Below are 23,080 nucleotides of genomic sequence, written 5' to 3'. Positions count from 1 at the left end.
GCACAGTAGTCACTACGGTGAGTAATCTTTCCTTTTTACCCTGTATATCGTCTGCCACACTGCTCTCCTTAGAGGGTGATTTTGACTGCGTTATATAACTTCTGTATGTGAGTAGTGAGAAGGCATAGTGCCCTGTTTAACCAGATATTGAGACGAACCCAGCCAGGGTCTCCTATGTCGAGTTAGAGGGCATGAAGAATGCAACCATGTTGGGCGTTTAGGCTATCCTTATCCCTAATATTTTTTATTAATTTAGATTTGCATGCATCTGGAATAATTGCATGGAAATTTCTCATGAATAGTAATAAAGTAGATTTAAAAAAAAGAACATGTTTGTGGACTTTGAGGCCTGGAGTTGCAGACCCGAAATAGAGCCCTGGAATACGGATGCATTCACATTTCAAGACCCACAAACCATGTGCAATTCCATGGGTTACGCTGCACCTCCTTAGATCACTTGCAATTTGTGGCCATGTTTGGTGGGAATGGCTCTGAGCTTTGCATGCGCTTTGTGATTTCCAATTGGTAACCCGGGGTACTGAATAAGTGTGGGTTAAAGTTCAGAAAACGCGAAACTGCTTGATGGAATGCAACCCAAAAAAATAGTATGCTGCATTTGATCCATCACTGACTAGTGCATGGATGCGTCAGAATTGAGTCGATATATCGTTTGGTAGACTCAAAATGGGCTTGTAAGTGAATAAACTTTCCTTCTCAAAATTAAGTTTTATAGAGTGACTCCTTTCTGTTGTCCATTGGTGACATAAGATATCTAATATGTTTTCATACATGTTTCATTTCTTGTATTAAGCATAATGAAGTATCTAAAAAGAATAGTATGGTGGGAAATCATTTCTTTTCCGATTTTTCTGAAGGCGTTTCTGAAAATGTCTGGAAGAAAGTATGCAGATGGTGAACTTGTGATGGGGCGGTGGCCAGGAAGTAGCCTTTTTTATGAAGTTAAAGTAGTGAGTCTGAATGGCCCTAGTCACCTATACACCGTTGAATACAAAGATGGAACTACACTCCAATTGAAGGAAAGTGACCTTAAGGTACGTGTTTGTATGTATGCTCAAGACTGTGATCCACTATCGCGCCACTGTATTGTTTAGTGCTTCTAAAAGTCTCATCTCTCTCTATTTTTTTTTTTTTTAGCAATGCTAGGTACAAGATCATTTCAGAGAAGTATTCGACAGTGTGCTTCTGACATTTACACGATCGGGTAGTGGAAAGCCACAGTATGTTATTGTTTTGTATAGCACTTTGCTGCCATTTCTATGGTCAATTGGAGTGGGGCTGCGTTGCTGAGTGGGGAAAGATTTTTCTAGGTGGTCCATGTCGGTTTCTGTGTCCAAAGAGAATCAAAGTGGAGGAGAGTCTTCACCAATGGGAGGATGCTTTTTTCTAGCACTTAATCTCAACACCTTCGTGATTGAGGAGGGACATTTCTTTTTAGGGCACCCCATTGGAGAATTCTTGCTGACAACCAGCTTTGGGAAGGACTCTACCGCTTCTGTGGCAGGAGAATTCACAGTGTTTCTTGCTCTTGAGGAATGTTTTGCAAGGGATCTCTCTGTAAAGGGATGTTTTTGGTGAAGCACAGATGCTCTAGCGAAAACCCCATTTTGTTCTCTTCATAGGCAAGAAAGTGGGCACTTGGTACTAGCCCGGCCCACTCTTCAGAGTAACAGGCTGTATTTTAGAGTCCAAGTAGGCCTCTGAAATTCTGCATTTTGCTCTGCTAGCAGCGGCTTTTTATTGGAAGACATCACCCTCTGTTAGGACACATTTCTTGAGGCTTTTGGAAGGAAAGTGTACACAAATTCTGCTTACATCTTTTTTTAGTCCAATTCAGATGCCCTTCTGTCTATGGCAAATGAGTAACGTTTTATGGAGCTGGCAGATTTCAAACAGTTTTCATCTAGTTTGATGAATGATATGTTTGTGACACAAGATATTCTAGAGTCGGCGGCTCATCATGTGGTAGCCAGGGAGATGCAGATTATGCCCAAAGGCTTGGACCCGTTTATTTTGCCCTCTCAATTGTTAACTGCAAGGTTTATGAATTACCTACCTCTGATGTTGTGCAAGGAAACTCTGCCATTGATAATCTGCCAGGACTGCAACCCTCAGCAGCCTTTTGTCTTCTAATGATGTTTTATTGCTACTATGTAGAGTAACAATGTTTTGTTCCAGTGGTATAGAATCCAAAAATCAGCCCCCCCCCCTATGTTCATTTATTATACACATGAGACCACACCGCTATCCCATTCTGGTGGAGAATTAACTAACATTTTTGAACCCTCTTAGCCAGTGGCACGACTTCCATCCACAGATAATATTCAGGTCACACTTTTGAAGTTCCATCAGGAGGCGTAAACTGACCTTGATGAGCGAATGTGGACCCCCTCTCGGCCTGGGGTCAGTGGCCTACCAAGGTGCACGACAGAGCCAGTCCTACCCCGAAAGGGGAAAGGTGGCAGTTGGGCGGTCCCCAGTTTCTATCACTTCCTGAATTGCCTGTATGTGCTTGGGCAGGATCTCTGTAAATCACCCCTATACCTCTTCATAAAGAGTATGCGCAGTTTCTTTTTATTGCAGGCCACCGCATCCATCATTGGTCTAGGTGGACCACCCGCAATAAGACACCCCACCAGAGGGTCTAGATAGACCGCTCCAGTCACAAGATCTGCTCTGACACTGTGTAGAGAGAGAACTGCTATGTGGAACAGCAGAGACCATACGCTGTTGCAGCGTGCCACCAGCTGACACCAGTGCATGCCGCGATCAAGCAGCTGCATCAGGACTCGCTAACATGACCTGTTTCAAATCTGCTGCAGAGTGGCTCCTCGGCATGGAACGGACACTCCAACACTTAACTTGAAAATTAGTCATGGGCGCCCATCAATGAGAACGAACAAGGCAAAAATTGCCTGCTCTTTGGGGTGGTACCCACTCTAGAGTCCGCTGCCACACTTAAGCTCACTGTACCTTTCACAGATGGGAAATATCCATTTGCATATCAGTCTTTGTCCCACCCAGTCCAGCACCGAAATGCTATGACAATTCCCTTCTGAACATGAGTAACAACAGCAACCCAGAGTACCCAGGATTCAAGGTCAACGCTGCTAATGTTCAACCAAAGAAAGAAATGTCTCAAATCAGTTCTTGATGTTTCAAAGTCAAAGTAACATTTGGTAACCAAAGTTCCAATGATGGCAAATCTCTGCTGCTGGGTGAAATATTCATTTTCCAATTCCATCAAATAGCACCAATGGTGATCCCAACCACTATATTTATCAACTCTTCAAGAAGACTTGCCACAGTTTAAAAGAAATTGAATATCTACAACTATCCATGATGCACAGTTCTTGGTTAACAGTTAGTATTTCCTTAGTTAAGTGCAAGGTTTATGAATTACCTACCTCTGATGTTGCGCAAGGAAACTCTGCCATTGATAATCTGCCAGGACTGCAACCTTCAGTAGCCTTTCGTCTTCTAATGATGTTTTATTAATTGTTACCATGTAGAGTAACAATGCTTTGTTCCAGTGGTATATCCAAAATCAACACCCCCATATTCATTTATTATACTCATGAGACCACACCGCTATCCCATTCTGATGGAGAATTAACTAACATGTTTTAACCCTCTTAGCCAGTGGCACGACTTCCATCCACAGATAAAATTCAGGTCGCACTTTTGAAGTTCCATCAGGAGGTGTAAACTGACCTTGACAAGAGCGAATGTGGACCCCCCTCTCGGCCTGGGGTCAGTGGCCTACCAAGGTGCACGACAGAGCCAGAGCCAGGTTTTGAATACAGGATGACTTCACAGTGCTGCTGCTTCCACTTCAACAACTTCACTTCTACTTGATTCACAACGAGACCAGTCACCTTTTGTCTCACAGTACTCCACTTTGTTTAGGCTACTACAATGTTGCATCCACTGACATCCAGATATACCACAATAGCTTCAGCATTTTGGACTACTACTACAACTTCAGTGATTTGTACATAGACAGGTCTCTACAAGATTCACGTTCAAGTACTACACCTTAAAGCAGGCAAGGCATTCTTCCTCTCAATATCGCTCTTCAAAAGAGGCAGCCTCTTTGCCTTTCTTGTCTGTCTGTCACAATAACAACCTGGGTTTGCCTTTAATACTCACTTCTCCAGCATTGCATCTTTCATGGATTCACGTGCTTAGAATATTCCCCGTCGTCAGACTGGGAACCCTCGGTACATTTATAAAGCCGTTTTCCCTAGGAAAAATTTCGACACTTTTGTGTCCTATCTACATTGTATTGGGCTGCTTATGCATGCCCCAATAGGACGTAGCGGTATAAATGCCCCGCCCCACGGCTCCCTTCAGATTTCAACCGTCTTCCAAAGTAGTGGGATCACCTCGCGTCATCTACTATTTTTGCTAGGTTGTTTCGTCGTTTTTCCTAATGTCTGGAAAAGATCTTTTTCACCCGTGCGCCACATGCGGGCTAAAGAAAGTGTATGAAGGAGATGGCCATATGGACTGTATATATTGTCTCCCCCCTCGCCATTCGGCAGACAATTGTGACATCTGTAAGGGCTTCTCCCAGAAGACACACTAGTGTCTAGAAGTCACACTAGTCAACAGCCTAAGCATGACCCTGAACTTAGTTGCTGCCCTATGACCTTTTGACTCAAGCGTCCTTACCCGAACCTTAGGCGCTGCCCAATCTAGCCTTTATTCTACTCTGGACTCAGTAGCTGCTACATTGCAACCCATGATACTCTTAGGATCGCCAATAGACCACAACTGATTGTGTCTGCCCTGATTTGTGTTGTGCCTTATGGTCGCCAATAGACCACAACTGATTGTGTCTGCCCTGATTTGTGTTGTACCTTATGGTCGCCAATAGACCACAACTGATTGTGTCTGCCCTGATTTGTGTTGTGCCTTATGGTCGCCAACAGACCACAACTGATTGTGTCTGCCCTGATTTGTGTTGTGCCTTATGGTCGCCAATAGACCACAACTGATTGTGTCTGCCCTGATTTGTGTTGTGCCTTTAGTCTTATGGCCCTTGCCTTTCACTGCCAATTTGATCTTAGGTGACCCCTGTCTATGTACATGGTTGTTGTGCCACCTAGCTCTTCTCTCTCACCTAGGTTACCAGGACTGTCATCATGCACGTCAGTGTACTCCTTCCATTACTCTACACACTATCCCTTCGACTCGCCCAAGTTCTCCTGCCACCTACGGTAACAACCTCCACACTCTGGGTTAAAATGGACCAGCCTTCTACCAGCATGGCATCCCCACGACCTCTCGTGTCACCTAGAATGAGCCCGGCAGCACCCGCTATAGGCCATACCAACCAATACCTCAACGACCCAGCTTTATGGTTGGATCACTTTGCTAGGAAACCTACACCTAACCAACCCTGCCCCCTCTCTCTTAGAAATAAGAGACTAGGCACCAGATTCCGCCTACGCCTACGCCACGTCCGTCACATCACCAGGAAACAAACCCCCCTCTCTCCTGGATCTCTGTCAACTGCCACCACATGCAAACCCACCACCACCGAGGTTAAACTGCCCATGTTCAAAGGTGCCCTTATTAATGCTAGATCCCTCACTGCACACGCACTTGACATAGCTGACCTCATCACCACGTCTGACCTTGACTTCATAGCTATCTCCGAAACATGGCTTCATGCCGCATCTGGCCCCTTACTAGCGTTAGCCCTACCGCCGAACTACGGCATCACACGATGTGACCGCTCCACCGCCTCTTCCAAAGGCGGCGGTGTGGCCTTCATCCATAAAAATACTCTTGACCTAAGAGTGTTACCTGATTCCAAACTCACATCAGCTGAATTGCTGTCTGTCAAACTAGCACTCACACCTAACCAAACAGCCACCATGCACCTAATCTATAGACCTCCAGGACCCGCACCAACCTTTGTCAGTGAAATCTCCACTCTCCTCCTCAACAATACAAAGAACAATTCGCAAACAATCATCCTAGGCGACCTTAACTTAGGTCTTGGTGACTTAAAAGATCCTGTGGCCTCTGACCTGGAGAACGCACTATCTGACCTCGGCCTTACCCTATACATCCAAGAGCCTACCCATATTAAAGGTAGAACACTTGACTGGGTAGCTGGCTCCAATTGCAATATCAAGGTCCTTAACAATACCCCCTGTCTATGGTCCGACCATCACATTATAACTTTCAACATCGAAGCCACACCACGAATCCCGTCACCATTAGCCCCAGCACTCCCAACTAGAAGCAAAAAAGATATAACCAAGGAGAAACTCCTCCCATTGTTACTCCCGTCCCTTAACACAGCCAACAACTCTTACTCTGATCCAACCTCACTAGCACACACCTACAACCAAACGATGCGAACTGCCATTGATTCTATAGCACCTCTCAAACTTAGAAAGGCTAAACCTCAAGCTTATCTTAATTCATGGTTCACACCACAGTTAAGATTGCTCCGCAAAGCTAAACGCTGTGCCGAAAATCGATGGAAAAGCCACCCCTCAGACGAGCATAAAGACAGTTTCCTTCTAGCCTCACTCTCCTACAAAGATGCCATCATCACGGCAAAAAAGGAATCTTTCAACAACCGCATTATACAAGCCGACTCGAACACCAAGGAACTCTTTAAAATCCTAAGAGAGCTTGAAACTCCAGTCGCCCCCCCTGACACATGCGTGAAAGATAGTAAATGGTGTGCCAACATCCAAGCAGCCTTACTAAATAAAATCTCCACACTACAAGACAAAATCAAAGATAAACAGGACAGCCTGAAGCGCGACAACCGCGTTCTTTCCCTCACTAAGGCCCCCTTGCCAGACTCTGCCAATATCACACCATTCGCATTCTCTCCGCTTACCGTTGCAGAGGTAGAAAATATAATTCTTAGAATTAAGCCTACTAACTGCCAAGGTGACCCGTGCCCAGCCTCTACTATCAAGGACTCAGCGCATGAGTTGGCCCCATTCATCACGGCATTCATCAACTCTTCCTTTCAAACAGGTATCGTCCCGGACAATCTGAAGGACGCTTGGGTTATCCCACTGCTTAAAAAACCTTCCCTAGACCCTAACATTCCCACTAACTTCCGACCTATCACCACTGTACCATTTCTGCTCAAGATCCTAGACCGTGCCGCATACTTTCAGATCCAAAATTACTTGGAAACTAATAACTTGCTAGGTCTACGACAATCTGGTTTCCGCCCCAGACACGGGACAGAGACCGCATTATTAGACCTTAAAACTCAAATCGAGGTTCTAAAGGATCAAGGCAAACTAGCAATGCTACTACTTCTCGACCTTTCAGCCGCATTCGATCTGGTCAACCATCAGATCCTGTGCGAGCACCTCCATTCCGCTGCCAACTTCTCTTCCTCGGCTGCGGCTTGGATCAAATCTTTCCTGAGCAACAGATCCATGAGAGTCTTTGCCCCATCAGCAGCCGCGGACCCTTCCCCGATTCACTGTGGCGTTCCTCAGGGATCTTGTGTGTCACCTACACTCTATAACATTTTCACGAAACCACTCTTTGATGTGCTTGACTATCTGGGTGTCTCCTATACTAACTATGCGGACGACACCCAGATACTCATCCCCATCACTGGTGATTATCTAGGTGACACCAAGGCCCTTAACGACATCTACTTGGTCATCCAAGCCTGGATGGCCCAACATCAGTTGTGCTTGAATGATGACAAGACGGAGCTCCTGATCTTGGGCACCGAACAACGCCTGAGCAGACTAGAGCCGTCCTATCAGTCATTCAACATAGATGGTAATATCATTCGTGTCTCAAAAGATACCAAAACGTTAGGTTTCTACCTTGATGCCACACTCTCATTAACCCGACAAACTAATGCTGTCAGATCTGCGTCTGCATACACATGCAAACTTATCGCAGCTTGCAGACCATTCCTCACTACGTCTAACAGCGTTACGCTAGCGAGAACCCTTATTATGGCTAAAATTGATTACTGTAGTGCTCTTTATCTTGGCACCAGCCAAGAGAACCTGAACAGACTTCAAACGACACAAAACAACGCCATTCGTGCCGCTTTAAAAATTCCCCGACACCACCACATCACAGAAACCAGAAGTAAGTTAAATTGGCTACCTGTCAAACAGAGAATTTCACTCAAAACACTCGCCCTTACGCACAAATGCCTAGCCAACAAAGCCCCGATCTACCTTGGTAGTCGACTGTCGCACCATTCTACCTCCCGACCTCTAAGAACAGCCCAATCCCACTGTCTAGCGATCCCCAGATTTAAATTGCAAAAAGCAGGGGGCTCAAGTTTCCCCGTCTTAGCTTCCAAGTTATGGAACTCCCTCCCTGTTACAATTAGAGCGGAAGACTCTTTCAATACCTTCAAAGCCAATACTAGATCTTGGCTTTTCAACCAGCTTTAAGGCCGGCTTCGCGCTTCTTCCTGACCTACCCTGACTTGCCGACCGCTACTATCACCTATCGGCACTGACACTACTGTACATATGTATATAAGATCCTCTTGTAAATGTATATAATGTTTCTTGGTTATACCTGCATATCTGATCCCATGTGTAAATGTTTAATGATTCTCTGTTATACCTGCATATCTGTAACCTTGTACAAATTGCGCCCTGATGCCTCCGGGCCTGTTGGTTTGCGCGTTATAAATAAAATACAAATACAAAAGACTCTTAAAGACCGGAGTTGGCAGTTGGTGGCTTGGTTGAACGACGGAGCGGGTGCGTACCCCCCCTTCGGAGGTAGGCTGCACGCGTAGCTTGGCCTCGACAACAAAATCCTTGGGGGCTCCCCGCCGTTCAGCATCGGCTGAACCCCCGGTGAAGAAAGCGCATCCTGTGGAGAAAGGCTCTTCGAAAAAACATTCCACGAGAGAAGCTTCGCTAAAAGCGAAAACCTCGTCGTCCTCATCTAAGAAGGAGACGAATGAAAAGTCAAGATCCTCCTCAGGTGATCATCATAGATCATCCTCGAGTCGAGATTCTGAGAAACACAGGTCAAGTTTAAAAAAAGGCGGGAACGCCTCAAGGATCTGCGCAAATACCACCGTCGTCGACAGGAGGGCGATCGTCGACGCCCTCGCTACTAGTGACGCAGATGGTTTCTTCAGGTGTTCCGCTGCAGGTGACGGCGACAATGACGGCAACTGTGCAAAATTTAGCCTCGTCGACGGAGACTCCACGGGAGGCTTGCCGACCGGAAGTATATGACCCGGTTTTGCCGGAATCCTTGTTGCAGTAGGAGGCGGCCTTGTCCATATCCTCTGTGGACGACGAGCGTGAGCGGGTGGCTGGACCTGCAGAACTTGGGTTGCGAGGGGTTAGAAGACTGACTTTTGAGCGGGACAAATATCCTGATTACAACCCCGTTGCTTAACCCTCAGACTGTTTTATCTCTGGAAGTTCTATCTACATTGCAGACCTTGTTAAAGAAATTGGATGAGAAGTTACCTTTGGTGGCAGTTCCGACGACACCGAACATCGGCGAGCCAGGTCCTTCCCATCGACCAGCTCCGACGGTGTTGACGGCGATGCCGGCCCGTGACGGCCTTCCATGTGCACGCCCGGAGGAAGGAGAGCTGCTGGACTCCGAATCAGACATATCGGGTCCATATCGGATATATCGTTATCCCCCTCTAGGGACCCAACAGCGGAGTCAGAAGCGGAGTTAGAAACAAGAAGCCCAGCCCAACCGTCGCCTCCGGACGACATTTGTTCTTTCCATGCCATGATGAGTAAGTTTTGTACCGAATTCGGATTGCCCAAGAGGAGGAGAAAAAAATACTGTTTTCTGTTCGACTATATGGGGAAGAGAAGGAGGTCGGTGTTCTCAGTCCCCATCCTAGATCATGTATGGCAAGGACTACAGACGATGTGTCGTCCCTTCTCGGAGCCCACAATAAAAGGTAGACTGGAGAAGAAATGTAAGGCTCCCGAGCCCACTCCCAAATGTTTGTCCTCTCAAACAACCCCAGAGTCGGTGGGATCAGCGGCTGCGGCGAGAAAGGCAAGGTCTCAGCACAAATGCACGACTCCTCCGGAGAACGAGGCCAGGAGACAAGATGCCTTTGGCAAGAAGGTGTTGTTGGTGGGTGCAACAACAGTGAAGGCGGCCAACTCTCTGGCTATTATGGCTAGGTATGATAGAGAGATGTGGCACCGGTTGGCGCCCATACTAGAACATCTCCCAGACGAACACAGAAAGGCGGCGATGTTACTCGTCCGAGAGGGGGAAGAGGCCTCTAATCATTCTATAAATATCGCTGTGGACCTGGAAGAATCGTGTTTTAAGCAAGTTAACAACGGGGTGCTTCTACGGAGACAAGCGTGGCTTAAATGCACCAACCTTCGACCTGCAGTGCAATATAAGGTGTTGGATATGCCTTTTGAGGGAGACCTTCTTTTCGGCGAAAAGGTGACGAGGCCTTGAAGGGCATGAAGGAGGACTCTGACACGGTGAGTTCTCTGGGTGCCCCCCAGAGTGGAAGACATTTTCGTTCATTTCGCCCCTTTAGAGGAGCGTCAGGAAACTCCTGGTTCTCGTCATCAAGGGACCGTGCTTTCAATAGACTGACTTACTCCTCGCAGGGCTACAGGCGGGCTTCTCAGACCGCGAAAAGACGTAGAGACTATCAAGCTTCTAGGAAGAGGGGAGGTTACTCCTCGTCGTCGAAAGACAAACAATCTGAAGACCAGCAATGACGGCCGTCGGAACGTCCTGGGAGGCAGGGTGTCACATTGTGTCGACGAATGGAAACAGATAACTATGGACGGGTGGGTATTGGACACTGTAAAGTTCGGTCATTCCTTACAATTCAAAAGCAAGCCCCCGCATATTCCAACAGTGTTTTTGGCTCAACCCCACCTGAGCGTGTTAAACAAGAGGTAGTACTTATGCTACAAAAAGGGGCTATAGAATTGGTACCTGTGTCGCAGAGGGGTCAAGGTGTGTATTCCCGATACTTCGTGGTGAAGAAGCCCAACGGAAACTGGCGTCCCATTCTCGACCTTCGAGACCTCCACAAAACGCATACTTTCACATACCTATGCGTCAACAACACAAAGTTCTTAATGTTTATGGTTGGGCGGACTCGCTACCAGTTCACAGTGCTCCCTTTTGGACTAAAATCCTCTCCCAGGACGTTCACGAAATGCCTAGCTCCGGTTGCAGCATGGTTAACAAAACAGGGGCATCATGTTTAACCGTATCTGAACGACTGGTTGGTGAGGGGATCGTCCCCTATGACAACTCAAGCAAGTCTACAGGCCACCATGCAGCTTTTGCGACGACTAAGATTTGCAGTAAACTTCGAGAAGTCCTCATTGACTCAGTCGAGAAGCTTAGTGTTCTTGGGTGCACAGTTCGAAACTCAGTCAGGATTGGTAAGACCATCCGTGGAGAGGATCCACAGACTCAATCAGCTGGTAAGGCAATGGAAGGTCAACACCAAAGTGTTGGTAAGAAGATATATGTCGATACTGGGCGCCATGGCGTTGTGCATCCCTTTGGTGAACAACTGCTGCCTTTTCATGAGGCCAATTCAAGAATTCCTGGCGGACCGATGGACCCAGAGTCAAGGACTTTGGTTGGACAAACTGACCGTCGACGACGAGCTCCTGCAAGCTCTTCGATGGTGGCAAGGCTTCCAGAACCTATCCAGGGGAGTCCCCCTCCAAGAACCGGAGTTCCACATAACCATAGTGACGGACTCGTCGCTGACTGTATGGGGGGCACATCTGGGCGCTCTCCAAACGCAAGGTCGGTGGTCGTCGGAGGAGTCGCTCCTACATATCAATGTACTGGAGGGCAGTGCTTTGGGCCCTGAAAGCTTTTCTACCGCACATAAAAGCGTCAGTGGTGAGAATATTGACAGACAATACAACAACAATGTTTTACTTGAGAAAACAAGGAGGTACTCGCTCAAGAACCCTTTCCACCGAGGCTCAGAAGGTATGGCAGTGGGCTCTGCAACAAAATATAACTATCTTAGCCCACCATCTTCCGGGAGTAAAGAACGGACAAGCGGATTCCCTGAGCAGGGAAATGGACCAGATACACGAATGGGAACTGGACGATCTTCAATTGTCGAAGATTTTCAGAAAGGGGGGACAGCCTTCTCTGGATCTCATTGCAACAAGGGAGAACAAAAAATGCGAACAGTACGCCAGCAGGTGGCTGCAGATCGATTCGCTGGGGGAAGCGTTCTCCTTCCCGTCGACGGACAAGTTTCTGTACGCCTTTCCCCCGTTTCCTCTCATACGGAGGACCCTGCAGTGGATTCACAGATACAGATGTCGAGTGATCTTGGTGGCTCCTTATTGGCCGAGACAGGCGTGGTTCTCCGACCTGCTACAGCTTTCAATAGCGCGGCCGGTAACGTGTCAGAAAGTCCCGAACCTCCTGTCTCGGGACAAGAGAACAGTGTGGTACCACGACCCGGACAGTCTCAACCTCACAGCTTGGCTCCTGACTGCTCAGTTTGATACCCTGAGTATTTCATCGGATTGCCGGCGAATCGTGCAAGCCGCGCAAGCTCCGTCCTCGAACACTTTGTATGCATGCAAGTGGAGGAGATTCTGCGTGTGGTGTCAAAATCAGCCGGGATTGCAGCCCCTGAATATAACTCCGGGACAGCTTCTACCATATTTGCTGCATTTAGCTGAGAGTGGGTTATCCTTCATCGATTAAAAGTACACCTAGCAGCCATTTCAAGGTTCACGCGGAGAAGACAGTAGTCGCCGTTGTTTAGTGATAGACTGATAAAGCACTTCATGAAAGGTTTATTCCGTACATTTCCACCGATTAAACGCTTTCCTCCGACCTGGAGTCTTAACTTGGTGTTGGCGGGGCTAATGAAAGCCCCCTTTGAACCGATGGCTTCCTCGTCTATGAAGTTCTTATCGTGGAAGTTGGCTTTTCTGGTAGCTATCACTTCAGCGTTACGGCTCTCGGAGATACAAGGATTGGTCATAGATCCGCCGTACTTGAGGTTCTTTAAGGACAAAGTGGTGCAGGCAACCAACCCTCATTTTATTCCGAAAGTTCCTACTATTTATCATAAGCATTCGTCAATTGTTCTACCTACCTTTTTCGCGACTCCTTCATCGGTTGCGGAAAAAGTCCTCCATACTTTGGACGTGAAAAGAGCTCTAAAGTTTTATCTTCATCGGACTCAGCAATTCAGGACTACGCAACAATTGTTTTTGGCTTATGGTCCGTCGACGAGAGGAAAGGCAATCTTAAAACAAGGACTAGCTCGATGGGTCTCGTCGACGATTGCTTTTTGTCACTTCAAGGCGGGGAAACCGCTAGAAGGACGTCCGAGAGCTCATTCCACGAGATCAACTTCGTCTTCGGTGGCGTTGTGGGGCGGAATTCTGCTGGCAGACATTTGTCAAGCCGCGTCCTGGTCGGAGCCACATACATTTACCTGCCATTATTTCCTCGAACGGCAGCACGCAGACGATGTACAGATGGGACGAGCAGTCCTACGGCATCTGTTTCAGTGAGGTAAGCCCTATTCAGGGAAATGACCTTTCATTATATATATTTGGTTGTTGTTTTTAAACCAACCTGTAACCGCTGCATTTAAAAAAAAAAAAAAAAAAAAAAAAGTGTGCTTAGGGGATGGTATTGGATTGCATTCACACCGCCATATCAGGATTACTGCTATACAATCTATTCTAAGCATGTGAATCCATGAAAGATCCAATGCTGGAGAAGGGAATAGTTTCTTACCTGTAACTCCATTTCGAGGAGATTGGGTCCTCCGACGTATTCCATATCTTTGACAGGTAATCACCACAGCTGTGCTGCTTCGGAAAATTTTCTGCGTCGGTGCGCCGTCTCCGAGGACCTCCTCTGACGGCCGACGTCACCCGATGTGATAAGTAGGACGCACGACGCCCGTAGCCTCAGTTCTGTTTTTTCCGCGAACGTGTTCGCTTCGTGAATCTCGGTATGCCTCGACTCTTTACTCTTTGGAGTTTCTGTTGTATTCTTCTCGGTTCTTTGAACCTGTTCGGTTTTTGTGAAAAGTCTGTTCGTGACGATGTCTACCTCGTCTTCAACCCGCATCCGGGCTTCAAGAAATGCGGGGACTGTGGGTCCAAGATGTCGGTAACAGACTCGCACGACGCCTGCCTCTAGTGCCTCAGGGAGGCCCACGACACGGACGACTGTGTCTACTGCCAGTCGCTCACGGCCAAGGCCTTGCGGGAGCGCAATAAGAAGTTTTTGTTGGTAGGTAGGGTGTCTAAGCCCAGGAAGTCGAGGTCTGCGGGGCTTTCGACGGATGATTCGAGAGGCGACTCTCCGCGTCATCGTCGGAGGTCCAGTGGGTCTTCTTCCAGGAGTCGGTCTCGCCACTCCTCTGCCTCTTCGTGGCATTCCCGGAAGCGCCGGCATCGGTCGCCTTCCCCGTTCTCTTCTGAGGACTCCGCCCGTCGGCGAGTCGGTCATCCCACCATGCAAGCGACACTGGAGGAATGGGCTTCCTTCGGGAAGAAGTTAGCGATTCTCGACTCGCAGGGCACCGGTCCGTCCGTGCCTCCGAGTGGGGTCGGTCGTGATCGGTCGAGAGACACCGCTCGCACGCCTTCGGGCTCGGGTGGTCGGCACGGTTCGCGGGAGAGGTCCCGCTCGGACAAGGGTAACCGTTCTCGCCATGCCCGTTCCAGGTCCTGGTCCTCGATGCGCTCGAGACCGCGTGATCCTGTGCAGTCTTCCAGGAAGACGTCGACGCCTGTGGCGCCGAGGTCATCGACGACCTCTATCGAGGCTCCGCTTCTGAGGGGGTTGTTGGCGCCTAGGTCATCGAAGTACACGCTCGGAGCTCTGGCTTCGATGCCTGTTTCGACGCCGCCGATGCTGGCGGCGCTGCGGCTGACGTCGACGCCGATTCGCTCGACGCCGATCGAGGCGGTGGTGTCGGAGGGGCCTCGTGGCACGGGGTAGCCCCAAGAAGGCCTCTGGCTAAGGTCAGGCATAGCTTTGGTCCCCAGGTGTCTTCCTCTCACCGTCTGGAGTACATTTCAGAGGGTGATGAGGGCTCCGATGAGGTCTTGGTTCTGGTTACGGTGCCAGATGAGCTTCTCTCGGGCCATAGCCAATTTGATGACCTAAGGCAGTCACTGCATGATGCCAGTGGACTGGCCACCTCTCCGGAGGTGGAGTTTTGTATGCCTGAGCAGGGCACTCATGCCGATTCTTCGTACCGGCGCCTTATGTCTCGGGTCAATGAGTACTTGGGATGGTCGGCTCCCCCAGGGAGTTTGTTCAGGATGATCTCACGGACATCCTCGATCTTGGTCCCCCCACTGACCCGGTACTGCCGTTTCATATGGCTCTGCAGAGAAGGGTGGCGGCGGCTTGGACTGCTCCGGAGAGTCTCCCGGCAGTGGGCAAGTCTTTGTCGCGAAAATACCGTCCAGCCAGTAGTGACCCCTGCTACTTGTCGAGGCACCCCCCTCCGGAGAGTTTGGTGGTGCAGGCGGCTACGGCCCTGGCAAAGCAGGCGTCGTATCCTACCATCCCTCCGGATAGGGACGACAAACGTTTTGATGGCTGGGCGAAGAAAGTGTTTTCTTCAGGGGGTATGGCGCTTCAGGCGGCCAACTCCGTATGTGCCTTTTCTCGTTTCACACACACTCTGTGGAACTGTGTTGCATTAGCGGCTGTACATATTCCCGAAGGGGACGAACGGGATAGTTTCCCTGCTATGGTTCAGGATGGCAAGGATGCCATGTGTGAGGCCGTTCAGTCGGGTTTGGATATGGCAGATTGTGTCAGACGGTCCATGGCAGCGAGCACCGTAATACGCAGGTTTGCGTGGTTGCGGAAGTTGGGGTTCGCTTCTGATGTGCACTCCCGGCTCCTCAACATGCCCTTTGACGGTGAACATCTTTTTGGCAGCAAGGCTGACGAGAGCCTTGAGGGGTTGCAGACCTCCAGAGCTGCAGCGAAGTCGTTGGGCACTGCAGTTCGACAACCTCTGCCTTTTCGTCCTAGGGGACAACAATGGAGGGGAGGTTCCTTTCGCTATTACTCGTACTTCAGTAAAGCGAGAGGAGCTGTTGGTCAAAGAGGCCACCGTAAGAGTGCCAGAGGTGTAAAACAGGGTACTCGAGGTGCCAAGGCCGCTCGGGCAGTTGCCTCTTTGCCCTCAGGCAACGCCGCAGCCGGTACCACTCAGTCATGAGGCCATGTCCCATTGTCCGCCAGTTGGGGGAAGGCTGGCGCAGCATCTTGTAGAGTGGCGTGCCATTACTTCAGATGTGTGGGTTCTGGAGATCATAACCCACGGCTACTGTCTTCCTTTTCGGCAGAGGCCTCACGACAATCCACCTGGGAGCCTCTTTGAAGAGTCTGGATCCGCTCCTTGCGCAGGAAATTCAAGCCCTGCTGGAGAAAGGTGCCATAGAACTGGTGCCTGTAGCGGAGAGGAACAAGGGATGGTATTCCCCTTTTTTTTTGATTTCGAAGAAAGACGGGGGATTGAGACCCATCATGGACTTGCGCGGTTTGAACAAACTCCTCCGGAAGGACACGTTCAAGATTGTTACTCTCTCAAGTGCTCCAGGCCCTTCAACTTCAGGACTGGTTGGTGTCTCTCGACCTCAAGGACGCTTACTTTCATTTTCCAATCCATACCAAGCACAAGAAGTACCTGAGGTTCGCGGTTGGCGACTCGCACTTTCAGTTTCGGTCCTGCCGTTCGGATTGACCTCCACCCCTAGGGTTTTTACCAAGCTCATGGTGGTGGTGGCAGCGCATCTCAGGAAAGGGGGGATTCACGTCTACCCCTACCTGGACGATTGGTTGATCAGGGGGAGCTCTCCCGAGCAAGTCCTGGATCATCTGTCCGTCACCTGCCACTCCCTTCACAAGCTGGGCTTCTCCCTCAATTTAAAGAAGTCCCATTTGACGCCAACACAGCGGCTCCAGTACATCGTAGCAGTGCTCGACACATCCCTGGGGCTGTTTTCCTCCCCAGGTTAGGGCTCTTCACATTCAGCAGATGGTGCACAAGTTTCAACTTGCCCAGACGCTCTCGTCGTTCGAGTTCTTGAGGTTGCTCGGCCTCATGGCATCCTGCAGTCTTCTGGTGCCAGAGGCTCGTCTGCGGATGAGATCTTTGCAGTGGGCACTCAAGATGCAGTGGTTGCAATCTTCTGGCAGGATGTCAGACCCTGTTCAGGTGCCGCCCTCGGTCGCCCAGGACCTTCTCTGGTGGGCCGTCGAAGGCAATCTGATGAAGGGGGCTCCGTTTTGGCTTCCCTGGCCAGAGGTGACGTTCGTGACGGACGCATCCCTCATGGGATGGGGAGCTCATGCCAACGAGTTGACAGTCAGCGGTCGTTGGTCTCCGTCGGAGTCCAGACTCCATATCAATCTGTTGGAGCTGAGGGCCGTCAGGCTAGCCCCGAAGGCTTTTCTGCCGACTGTGCGACGAAAGAGTGTCCTGATACTGACGGACAACACGGTGGCCATGCACTACCTCAACAAAAAGGGGGGTGGGCAGGGTCACTTCCTCTGTGCAGGGAGGCGATGCAGCTCGAGTTCTGGGCCATCCAGCAGGAACTTTCGATCTCGGCTGTTCATCTGGCCGGAGACGACAACGAGACGGCGGACGCTCTGAGCAGGCAGAGCACGATCTCTCACGAGTGGGAGCTGGCTCAGATTTTCCTGGAGATCTTCGCCCTTTGGGGGACCCCTCAAGTGGATCTCTTCGCCTCCAGTGTGAACCGGAAGTGCGAAAGGTTCTGCTCGCGGGAATTTCCTCCAAAAGGAGCCTTAGGAGACGCGTTCGTGGTGGAGTGGTCATTCCTCCTGCTGTACGCGTTTCCTCCAATCCCCATCATCCCGCAAGTACTGCCGAGGTTACGGAGGTTCGGTTCCCGGATGATCCTCATTGCTCCGGCTTGGGCCCGGAGGACGTGGTACCCGGACCTTCTCGACTTGTCAATCTGCCCTCCACGTCGTCTTCCCTACCGAGACGATCTGCTCTCACGGGAGGGGGGTCAGGTTCTCCATCCAGAGGTCAGATCCATCAACCTTAACGCTTGGCTTCTGAAAGGTTGAGGTATAAGGATTGGGAACTCCCTGAAGTCGTGTTGGAGGTGTTGCTCTCGGCCAGACGGCCGGCAACAAAGTCTCTGTACCGTTGCCGATGGCGTAAATTCTGCGACTGGTGCAGAGTTAAGAATGTGGATCCTTTTGAAAGTGACATTGCCATGGTTCTGTCTTTTTTGCTTTCTTTTGCCGACAGGGGCTTGCAAGTGGGTACCATTAAAGGTTACCTGGCGGCGCTGTCCATATTTAAGCTCTCGTCTGAAGAAAGTTCCTATTTTAAGATTCCTTTAATTTCTCAGTTTTTGAAAGGGCTCACTAATGTGTTCCCTCTGTCACCTTTTCTGGTGCCCGGTTGGGATTTGAACCTTGTTCTTAAATGTCTTATGGGTGCTCCGTTTGAGCCTTTGCATTCTTGCCCTTTGAGACTGTTAACTCTTAAAACTGTGTTTTTGGTTGCGGTTACTTCCGCTCGCAGAGTGAGCGAGTTACAGGCACTTTCAGTTAAGCTACTCTTCACTGTGTTTCTTAAGGACAGGGTTGTCCTTCAAGTTCGTCCTTCCTTTCTTCCGAAGGTGGTTTCGGAATTTCATTTGGGCCAGAAGGTTGTTCTTCCGGCATTCTATACTCCTCCGCATCCTGGTAAGGAAGAGGAGAGGCCTCCATAGTCTTGATCCTAGGAGAGCGTTGAGCTTTTATATTTCACGCATGTCCCGGGTCAGAGTGTACAATCAACTCTTCATTGGTTACGCTGGAAAGCGTTTGGGACAAGCTGTGACGAAACAGACTTTGTCTCGTTGGATTATTTTGGCTATCTCCGAGTGTTACCGATTGGCGGGTAAGAACCCCCCGGCTGGCTTGCGGGCCCATTTTACCAGGGGTATGGCTGCATCTACTGCCCTACAGAGGGGTGTCCTTATTCGTAACATCTGTGATGCAGTCACCTGGGCTTCTGTACATACTTTTGTACCTCACTACTCCCTCGATTTCATCCGAGGACAGGATCTGGCCTTTGGCAAGGCAGTCCTTTATTGCGCAATTTGATTGGGCATGCTAAATTTGTGTTATAAATACTTTTCCCACCTCCCTGCTTTGGTACTGCTTTGGGAGTCTGTCAAAGATATGGAATACGTCGGAGGACCCAATCCCCTCGAAGAACAAGTTACTCTCTTACCTGGTAACGTTCTTTCGATGGGATGGTCCGACGACGTATTCCATATCGCTCCCTCCCTACCTTCCCCGCTGCAGAATTTCTTATGTGATTGCAGCTTACGTTTCCGCAAGGCCTTGTGTGTCTGACTGGCAGAAGACTGGTGGCACACATTCTGGGGGAAAAAACTACAACTGAGGCTACGGGTGTCGTGCATCCTACTACGTATCACATCGGGTGACGTCGGCCGTCGGAGGAGGTCCTCGGGGGACGGCGCATCGACGTCATAGAGGCAGCACGCAGACGCCGAAAATTTTCTGAAGCAGCACAGCTATGGTGATTACCTGTCAAAGATATGGAATACGTTGTTGGACCATCCCATCGAAAGAACGTTACCAGGTAAGAGTAACTTGTTCTTCTCCAGCATTGGTATCTTTCATGGATTCACATGCGCCCGCCGGCCTCCCCTGAATGCAATATATGTGTATGTATGTATGTATATGTATGTATGTATGTATGTATATATATATATATATATATATACCCCCATTCTACTTTGGAGGGGTTAAAATCTGAAGGGAGGCGCGGGGGCGGGACATTTATACCGCTACAGCCTATTGGGGCATGCGTAAGCAGCCCAAAACGACGTAGATAGGACACAAAAGTGTCGAAATATTTCCTAGGGAAAACGGCTTTATAAATGTACCGAGGACCCAGTCTGACAGGGAATATTCTAAGCATGTGAATCCATGAAAGATACCAATGCTGGAGAAATGGAGTTACAGGTAAGAAACTATTCCCTTCTCTATGTCTTCCACAGTCTTTGGCACTACAGGGTGAGTCTACTGCAAAATAGTCTTTACAAGCAGCCAGTTTCCCTTCCCCAAATTCATCAGCTCAAGTAATTGCCCAGAAGCCTTGGTGCCACTCTCTTAGCTTCAGGTAATGCTTGCACATATGTATCTTAGGCCAGTTGAACGGTTATTAACTTCACATTTACATTGCTTTTCAACTCTAAGAAAGGCTATTTTCACTTTTAATATTGGGAGGCTCTTTGCTTGGGCAATGCTTGTTCTTCTCTTCATTAGTAAATACACTTTAACCTCTTAGATATGAAAAGGTATGCCACATTAACGTAACAAATAGAGTTCATTCTTTCAAATGGATTGTGTCCCGCCATTTATTCCTCATCTTTGATATTCGGATCATCAGCTTTACTGCTTCGGAAACAAAATGTCCACACCAGAGGGCACTGTGCTCAATGGTGTGGTGTCTATGTCCCTCGAAGGTTGCCGTAGAGCGTCAACGTCATCTGTAGTACAAATAGCTCGAGCCGCGCCCGTTGGCTTCAGTTCGGTTTTCCGAAGGCTTTCGCTTCGTGTTTTTGAAAACGGCACTTCAGTCTTTCGTCAAGATGTCTTCATCCTCAAATCCTTCTACCCCAAGAAATGCCATGATTGCGGGAAGAAGATGTTGATCACTGATCCACATCGAGTTTGCCTATGGTGCCCAAGTCCCGACCATCGGATTGATGAATGCAGGTCCCGTCAGGCAATGACGCCTAAAGCTCTCAGGACTTAACGGTCCCAATTTTCAGGGAATATGTCAGATCTGCAAGTTTCGAGCAGAGTTGCTCAAGACCTAGTTTGGGGGGCTTGTGAAGACAATATTCTCAGGGGAGAGTCCTTTTGGCAACCATGGCCGGAGATACAGTAGTGACGGACGCCTCACTCGCTGGGTGGGGAGCCCACACCAACGAATTGACCATTAACGGTCGTTGGTCTCCATCAGAGTCCAAACTACACATCAACCTTTTGGAGCTGAGGGCAATCAGACAAGCGCTGAAGGCCTTTTTGCCCTCTGTACGGGGAAAGAATGTCCTGATAATGACGGACAACGCAGTGGCCATATACTACCTCAACAAGAGAGGAGGCGTAGGGTCACTACCACTGTGCATAGAGGCAATACAGCTCTGGTTCTGGGCAATACAAGAAGGAATCTCTGCAGTTCGCCTAGCTGGAGAGCAGAACACGGCGGCGGATGCTCTGAGCAGTCAGAGCACAGTATCCCACGAGTGGGAACTAGCTCAGGAAGTCCTTGAAGAGATCTTCACCCTTTGGGGAACCCCTCAAGTGGATCTGTTCGCGACCGAGGTCAATCGGAAGTGCGATCAATACTGCTCAAGGGAATTTCCTCCAAGAGGAGGTCTTGGGGACGTTGTGGACTGGGAGTTTCCACTCCTGTATGCGTTTCCTCCAGTCCCCATGATTTCTCACGTAATCAGGAGGTTGAGAAGGTTCAGGAAAACCATGATCTTAATTTCCCCGTATTGGGCCAGGACGACGTGGTACCCGGACCTTCTGGTCATGGCCATCTGCCCTCCAATACGTCTTCCACTAAGAGAGAATCTTCTCTCGCAAGAGGAAGGTCACGTTCTCCATCCAGAGGTCAAGACACTCCGCCTTCACGCATGGTTTCTGAGAGGCTGAGATATAAGGATTGGGACCTCCCGGACGACGTAATAGAGATTTTGCTTTTGGCCAAAAAGGCCAGCAACAAAATCCTTGTACTGGTGTCGCTGGAATAAGTTCAGTAACTGGTGCAAGGATAAGAATGTGGATCCATTCCTATGCGACGCACCCATGGTGCTTTCTTTCCTGTTACATTTAGCCAATCTGGGGCTCCAGATTGGTACAATAATAGGATACCTAACGGTGCTTTCTATCTTTTAGCACTCGTCTGAAGAAGTCTTATTTCAAGATACCTCTAATTGTACAATTCTTGAAGGGTCTCGCTAACGTTTACCCCCAGTCCCATTTCATGTCCCTGTTTGGGATTTAAATGTAGTATTAAAATTCATTACATGCATTCCTATTGAGCCTTTGCATTCTTGTCCTTTAAGGCTCCTCACACTGAAAACAGTCCTACTAGCGGCTATCACCTCAGCCTGCAGGGTGGGTGAGTGAATTACAGGCTCTCTTGTAAGCCTCCTCACACTATTTTCCATAAAGATAAAGTAATACTCAAGATTAAGCCTTCATTTCTACCCAAAGTAGTCTCTGATTTTCACTTGTCTCAAAAGATCATTTTGCCATCTTTCTACCCTCCCCCTCATGCAAGTAAAGAGGAAGAAAGACTTCACAGGCTGGACCCAAAGAGGGCTCTCAGCTTTTATATTTCTAGATTGGCAAAGTTTAGGCAAAATGACCAACTTTTTATTGGATATACCGGCCACAAATTGGGCCTAGCAGTAACAAAGCAAACCTTATCCAGGTGGATAATTTTGGCAATCTAAGACTGCTACAGACTTGCGGGTAAGGAACCTCCAGATGGGCTAAGCTCATTCCACCATGGGCATGGTAACTTCGACAGCTCTTCAAAGGGGTGCCCTGGTGCAGGATATCTGTGCAGCGGCCACTTGGTCGTCTACGCATACATTTGTGAAACATTGTTTGGATTCAACCTCGTCCCAAGGAGGTCTTTGCCAAGGCAATTCTTCATACGGTCCATGATTGGAATGAATTGATGCCCCCTCCTCCAAATTCTCACTTCTTTGGGAGTCTATCAAAGATGAGGAATACGTGGGAGGACACAATCCATTCAAAGAACAAGTTATTTACCAACTGGTAACGTTCTTTCGACTGGATGTTCCTCCCACGTATTCCTCAACGACCCTCCCCAGCCTACCCCACCGTACAAATTTTGTGAATTACACTTCGTGTTCCTTGAGCGTGCGGTCTAGTGGTACGCCTGGTCATCTCCTTAGTTGAGAATATCGAAAAAAAACAGAAGTGAAGCCAACGGGCGCGGTTTGAGGTA

At 49.0% G+C, this 23,080-nt stretch overlaps 1 protein-coding gene across 1 annotated transcript in view; it reads left to right on the top strand.

Annotated features, from left to right (window-relative positions):
* LBR (lamin B receptor) overlaps window positions 1-23,080 on the top strand; it is a 1,228,970-nt gene that overhangs the window by 233,614 nt on the left and 972,276 nt on the right. Inside the window, exon 2 of the mRNA XM_069608704.1 lies at window positions 876-1,052. Within this exon, the coding sequence (XP_069464805.1) occupies window positions 888-1,052 (165 nt within the window). The 5' untranslated portion in view covers window positions 876-887. The remainder of the gene's footprint in view (window positions 1-875; window positions 1,053-23,080) is intronic.

Source organism: Ambystoma mexicanum, chromosome 4q (genome assembly GCF_040938575.1).
Source record: "Ambystoma mexicanum isolate Mex_15411 chromosome 4q, UKY_AmexF1_1, whole genome shotgun sequence".
Classification (NCBI taxonomy): domain Eukaryota; kingdom Metazoa; phylum Chordata; class Amphibia; order Caudata; family Ambystomatidae; genus Ambystoma; species Ambystoma mexicanum.
Note: the sequence above shows the minus strand (reverse complement) of the source record. Positions and strands in the feature narration are given on the sequence as shown.